This window comes from Ochlerotatus camptorhynchus, unplaced genomic scaffold, assembly GCF_037179485.1.
Source record: "Ochlerotatus camptorhynchus isolate MF236.1 unplaced genomic scaffold, CSIRO-AGI_Acam_v1.1 ptg000124l, whole genome shotgun sequence".
NCBI classification, from domain to species: Eukaryota; Metazoa; Arthropoda; class Insecta; order Diptera; family Culicidae; genus Ochlerotatus; species Ochlerotatus camptorhynchus.
In genome coordinates, this window is record NW_027040614.1 from 2,904,320 (window position 1) to 2,911,390 (window position 7,071).

Genomic DNA, 7,071 nt, shown 5'->3' on the forward strand with positions numbered 1-7,071 from the left:
TAAAATCATCATGTGCACTGCGAAATGAAAATAGAAAGGAATAGCAAAAATTACAAGAAAAGCATGAACTCAGTTTCAGTCTTCAGATGAAACCGTTTGCTCTGAGTTACCTATCTGTTCTGTGATTGCATGCTGTAGCCACTGAAACTCTTTCAAGCGATCCAATACACGGTTGTTGTTGTTGGAATATGCTTTAGCTGTAAGTGTTTTATTATAAGTATACATGTTTAGAATATATATAATATTACCTACAAATTTTCAGTATCTTCACTTTAACAACGAGATTCTTCCCTTTAGGTGGTTTTTCAATTTTAGGTTACGAAACTAGGATAGTAAATTTTGCGTGTTAGATGTAAGCTTTAGCATATAATTTCACATTTTATATTTGAAGATTTACTTACTTGTAGTAACTGTAAATACTAGTTTTAATTTGTATATACTAATTAACTAGGTTTATCTAGACTTTAATAGCGCTTTCAATGAATGCACGCGTGGTGTTATCACGGCACTATCACTCTTATCAATCATAAACAACACGCTCATCTGTCTGTCGGTGTCAGTTGGCACTCGCTGTCCCAGTGTACCGAGTACGGCGCCGTCGACGTTAGGGCATCTTCATCGCGGGGAGGTTCTCGTCGCCACACTCCCCCACCCGTGAACCGCTACCATCTTCTTGGTCAGGATCACCTTCCTTCACGACGTCGAGCAACGCTAGATTAGCCACCGACCTGCGATCGACTCCGCCTTTCGTACGAACCAACGCTTGCCGTACTCGTCCATCCGCTCCCAGCACGATTCTCTCCACTCGTCCTCTGGTCCACTGGCTTCGCACTTTTCCGTCCACCACCAGCACCAAATCTCCCTCCTTCATGTCCATCACATTCTCGAACCATTTGCATTGCCGTGAAATCACCGGAAGGTATTCCCTGATCCATCTTCTCCAGAACTCATCGGCCAGATGCTTCGCCAAGTTCCAGCTGCTTCTCAACGTCGTTCGATAGTCCGTAGGCAGAACTGACAACTGCTTGACACCTGAGGAACTTCCTAGCAGAAAGTGATTTGGCGTTAACGCCTCCTGGTCTGCTGACTCCAACGGAATGTAGGTTAATGGTCGACTATTGATCATGCCTTCCGCTTCGATGATTACCGTTTCCAGAGTTTCGTCGTTGGGCTTTCGAGTTGTTTCCAGCGTGGACTTTAAGGCTACTTTCACCGATCGTACCAATCGTTCCCAGACCCCTCCCATATGGGGCGTTCCTGGTGGATTGAAGGACCAACGCGTTTTGGAATTAGTGAACACCGATGAAAGTTTCCTACTTCGTTCCTCTATCTCCTTCTTCAGCTGATTATCGGCTCCATGGAAGTTAGTCCCATTATCAGAAAAGAACTCTGCTGGTGATCCTCGGCAGGAGACGAATCGGCGAACTGCTTGAACGCACGACTCTGTTGACAGGCTGTGGACAACTTCCATGTGAACTGCCCGTATACTCAGACACGTAAAAAGCGCAATCCAGCGTTTGGCATTGCTGCGCCCAACCTTCACCAGAACTGGCCCGAAGTAGTCCAGACCAACGTAAGTAAAGGGTCGCACGAACGGTGTCAACCGAACTTTCGGCAGTGGAGCCATTGGAGGTTGTCGTGGCACAGCCTTGCGTACCCTGCAGAACATGCAGTCCCGTGCTACTTTCGCAACCAGCGCACGCATCTTCGGAATGTGGAACTCCTGCCTCATTTCGTTAATGACCGTTTCTCTATTAGCGTGACGGAAACGACGGTGGAACATGTCAACCAAAAGAAAGGCGATGGAAGACTGCTGTGGTAGAATTGTGGGGTACTTCGCTGCATATGGCACGTGTGGCGCTGCACCTATCCTTCCTCGCATCCGCAGCACTCCGAACTGATCCAGGAACGGCCACAGCTTGAAAATTCTGCTGGATCTGGATACCGCCGAATGACGAAACTGTATCGCTTCTTCCTTTCCACTGAGTTGCATGATTTCATCGGTGTAATATTCTTGCTGCGCTTGTTTGTACAGAGTGATCTCTGCGTCAGCTAGTTCTTCCTGCTTCAGTTCACCTAACTCCAGCTGAACGCCTTGCTTCTTGCTTTTAAGGTTGTTTACGAATCGATGAACCCACGCTGCGGTGCGGTGTAGTTTTTCCCAGCTGCTGAATCTTCCGGTTTCGATAAGCAGTGTTGACTGCATCACGTGCATGCCTACATGGCGAATTTCTTCGTTTGTGGTACACGGCACCATCTCCTGCGTCGGCCACAGACATTCTGGTTCCAGTAGGAACTTCGGTCCATGAAACCAAGGATTACTTTCGTCGAAGATCGGTCCTTTGCCCCATTTCGTTGCGAGATCCGCCACATTACGCTCGGTATCTATCTTCCTCCACTCCTGTACATCTGTTGTGGATAGAATCTCAGCTACCCGGAAACCCACGAACTGTTGATATCTTCGGTGATCGCACCGCAACCAAGCAAGCACTGTCTGGGAATCTGTCCACAATACGCGACGGCTGACAGCAAGATTGTGCATTGCAACGACACTGTTGAGCAATCGGGTGCCCAATACAGCAGCTTGAAGCTCCAATCGCGGGATCGACATCATTTTTAACGGAGCAACCTTCGCTTTTCCGGCTACTAATGCCACCTTCATGCCTTCCTCGGTCTCTACTCGGAAATAGACAACACTGGCGTAAGCTGACTTGCTGGCATCCACGAAGACGTGGACTTCAAGTGACGAATACGTCTGATAATCCGCTGCTGTAAAATAGCAGCGAGGAATCCGAATGGAGTTCAGCTTCGGCAGAAGTGCTATCCAGCGCCGCCATAGTTCGCATAGTTCGTTACTGATGGGTTCGTCCCAGTCTACTCCCGATGCCCAGATGTCTTGCATTAGAGTTTTTCCGTGAATCACGAAATGACTGATTAATCCTAGTGGATCAAACAAGCTCATCACCACGCGTAGCACTTCTCGTTTTGTTGGCGTGTGGTTTATCTCTAGCACATGTTCCATGTCGGCGCGTACTACGAAGCTGTAGGTGAGTTCGTCTCCGGTCGGGATCCACTTCATACCAAGAACAGATTCCACGTTGTCCACTTTCTCCGGCTTGATCGTTTTCACGGTTTCACTGGATGTTGCTCCAACCTTCGCTGCAACAACTGGATCGTTCGAAAGAAAGTTCCGAATTTCGAATCCCCCTTCCGCATGTATCCACCGAACTTCACCTCCCACCTGCACTGCTTCTTCTGTCGTCGGAAAACTATCGAGATAATCATCAACGTAATGATATCGAACAATTGCTTTCACTGCCCGGGAAGATACACTCTGAAACTCCTGTGCGTTCACATTTTTGACGAATTGCGCAGAGCTTGGGGAACACGTTGCTCCGAATATTGCAACGTTCATAACGTAGATTTCTACTTCTGACTTTGCGGAATCCCGCCATAGAAAACGCAAATATTGGCGGTCCTCCTGCCTGATAAACAAGCGATGAAACATCTCTTTGATGTCTCCCGTCAGCGCGATAGTGTAGAGACGGAAGTGGTAGAAAACTTCAACTAGCGAGGCGAGGTAATCGGGACCCTTCAGAAGTGCTGAGTTGAGCGATACTCCGTTAACCTTTGCTGCGGCGTCCCAAATAATCCGAACCTTGTTTGGCTTTTTAGGATTTAGGACTACTCCCAGGGGCAGGTACCAACTCTTACCTGTGCTGGTGTTGGCGAGTTCCTCCTCGGTAGCCCGATGCGAGTATCCCTTCTCCTGATACTCCCGCATCTGTTGACGGACACATTCATACAGTTGTGGTTCCTTGGTGAGTCGTTTCTCCAAAGAGCGTAACCGACGAAGCGCCATCCCGTAGCTATCCGGAAATTGAACATTGTCCCACTTCCATAGCAGGCCGGTCTCAAATCGTTTTCCAACTCTACGAGTCGTGACCTGGAGCAGCTGTCGAGCCCGTTTATGTTCCTCGGATTCTATAGGTGTGAGCGGAGGTCGCACACCAGAATTGTCCAGTGTTATGTAGTCCCGAACGAGTTGGTTCAAATCACCTTCCGAATTGGTCCATCCTCCAACATGAAACCCACAGCTGAATGATTCCGTCGCGAAACGTGAACAGCCGTAGATGCTCCAGCCTAGACGGCATTTTGCTGCCATCGGTTGACCCCAACCTCCTTCTCGAACTTTGAGTGGAATCGTGAGTTTCAAGTTGTCAAGACCAATTAGAAGTTTTGGTGTCACATTTTCGTAGTCGGTAATTGGCAAACCTCGAAGATACGGATACATTTCCACTAGATCCCGGTAGCGCAAGGATTGTGATGGCAGCCGGAGACCTTCTACCGTACGCGCGTCCACAAGCTTGAAGTGTTTAGCCGAATACTTCCCGGAGATCTCCATCTGAATGATACGCGAGTTCGGCTCTTCACGAGTAATATTTCCCGTCCACTGTAGATTAAGTGTCCCAGTAGGACCCGTTACTCCTAGCTGTTCAGCCACTGCAACATCCAACAGAGAAATCTGCGAGCCTTCATCCACAAACGCGAACACATTCACCTGACTTTGTTTTCCATACAGCGTCACCGGTAAAATTCGGAAGACTGGACCCCCTCCACTTTGGAGTTTCAAATGACTCGTGGACACTACCGCTGGGACCGCTGGTGTGGCAGAATGCAAGAGCGTGTGATGACGAAGACGGCAACCTTCTATTCCGCATCCTTTCCATGTTTTGCAAGGCCATTTGCCGAGTTGATTTAGGCAGGTCCTACAGAGCACGTTCTGACTGACGAATTTGAGACGCTCGTCGATATTCATGGCCTTAAACTTGTAGCAATCCGTCACCTTGTGCCCTTCCTTCTTGCAGGCACCACAGACCTTCTTCACGGGGCTGGTTGGAGTAGTAGAACCATTGTAAGAGGAAGTAGACCCAGCCGAAACATTTTCAGCATGTGCGTGTATGAAACTCCGGTCTTTGGGCTTTTGATAAACTCCTTTCGTTATCTTCACAATCGGTTGGTCATCCATCACATCATACGCCAACTCCACCAGTGACGACATGAATGATCCGAACGTTCCGAGGTTAACTAACGGACTGGAACTCTTAAATGCTGACCACTTCAAACGGTAATCCACGGGAAGCTTCGCAACCAGGTCGTGCAACAATGACGGGTTTGCCAAGTGCGCCTGTTGTTTCGCATTCTTCAAATGTTCTACCAAACTATCCACCGCCATACCGAAGTCGACGATGCTCTCCAAATTATCCATCTTTGGAGGAGGAAGTTGTCGAATCTTTTCGGTAAGTGCTCTTATCAGAGTTTCGGGTCGACCGTACTGCATCTGCAATGCCTTAATGACGTGTGGAACACTTAAAGGGGATAGTAGTCTGCATCGTACCATCTCCATTGCCGGTCCCTTGAGGCAGCGCTGAAGTCGGATCATATTCTCATCCATAGAGAATCCGCACGTATCTGTTGATCGCTGGAAGTTGCTTATCCAGATCGGCCACTCCTCTGGATTCCCGGAAAACGTTGGTAAATCCTTCCCCATGACTTGCCGTGCTGCTAGCTGACGACTTGTTGGGCCATCTAGATCTTGATGATGAGCAGCACCATTGCCTCTACCACGAACCGTGTTTCCCCTTATTTCTCGTGAATGAAAACTGCAGGCTCCATCCTCCTCATCCTCGTCCTCATCTGCTTCGTTCGGTCCCTCAATGAACCGGTAGTTGCCTGTCCTTGATGTGCCGGGAACTGGATTACGAAGATTGCTGAACATTTCCTTTCCGGGATTCTCCGGAACTTTGCGGGTATCTCTTGCTGCTGACGTGGATTTCAAGTTTCCCTCTGTCTGCTCGCCGGATTTCTGCAACCAACCTCGTACTTTTTCCTCCGAATTTGGCACATCACTTTCACTCAAGCTGGAAACTTCGCTACCGCGTTGCGAAAATTGCCGAACGATGCTCTTTTTCGCCTCGAGTGACAACCGTTTCATCTCTAGGAGCGCTTTACGACTTTTTTCTTCTTCTTCTAACTGCTTTTCCTGAAAAGCCTTCTCTTCAGCTAACTTTTTGGCTTCTAAAGCTAACTCGAGATCCCTGTTCTTCCTCTCCAGTATCAACTTTTTATTTTTCATTTCTAGCTCAGCCTGCAACTCCTGTTCCTTGATTCGGCCCTGTTCCTCAATCATCTTCAGCTCGAATGCGAGCCTAGCCCTGGCACTAGATGTAGAACTTACGTTATCTCCAGAAACAGGCTGCTTACTTTTCCGAGAGGTGCCCTTGGTGCTGACGGACGTCTTCGACGACTGCTCTGCACCGGTTGGGACCGTGAGCCGCTTTCCACCTTTCTTTCCGTCAGTCTTGCGGATTTCCTTCGTCGCAATCGGTGTCCGGTTCGATATTCCACATGATGTACACTTCCACGGTACGTTGGAAACACTTCCGTCGACTTTTGCACAGCTGAAGTGGTACCAGGACCCACATGTATCACAGGCTACCATGTTCTCGCTGCTGTCCGGACGTTCGCAAGCCACGCAATCCGACGGTGTGGCGGAAGCAGTGTTATTATCTCCCGGATGACTCATCTCACACTGTAGGGGATCTCACCGTGAAAATTTCTAAAGTTTGTAGCCACTGAAACTCTTTCAAGCGATCCAATACACGGTTGTTGTTGTTGGAATATGCTTTAGCTGTAAGTGTTTTATTATAAGTATACATGTTTAGAATATATATAATATTACCTACAAATTTTCAGTATCTTCACTTTAACAACGAGATTCTTCCCTTTAGGTGGTTTTTCAATTTTAGGTTACGAAACTAGGATAGTAAATTTTGCGTGTTAGATGTAAGCTTTAGCATATAATTTCACATTTTATATTTGAAGATTTACTTACTTGTAGTAACTGTAAATACTAATTTTAATTTGTATATACTAATTAACTAGGTTTATCTAGACTTTAATAGCGCTTTCAATGAATGCACGCGTGGTGTTATCACGGCACTATCACTCTTATCAATCATAAACAACACGCTCATCTGTCTGTCGGTGTCAGTTGGCACTCGCTGTCCC

At 47.7% G+C, this 7,071-nt stretch overlaps 1 protein-coding gene across 1 annotated transcript; it reads right to left on the bottom strand.

Moving 5' to 3' along the window:
• Positions 1 to 604: 604 nt before the first annotated feature.
• LOC135699968 (uncharacterized) lies at positions 605 to 6,586 on the bottom strand. Its single transcript, XM_065220292.1, has one exon. The coding sequence runs from the start codon at positions 6,584 to 6,586 to the stop codon at positions 605 to 607; it is 5,982 nt and encodes a 1,993-aa protein (XP_065076364.1).
• Between the last annotated feature and the right edge of the window lie 485 nt (positions 6,587 to 7,071).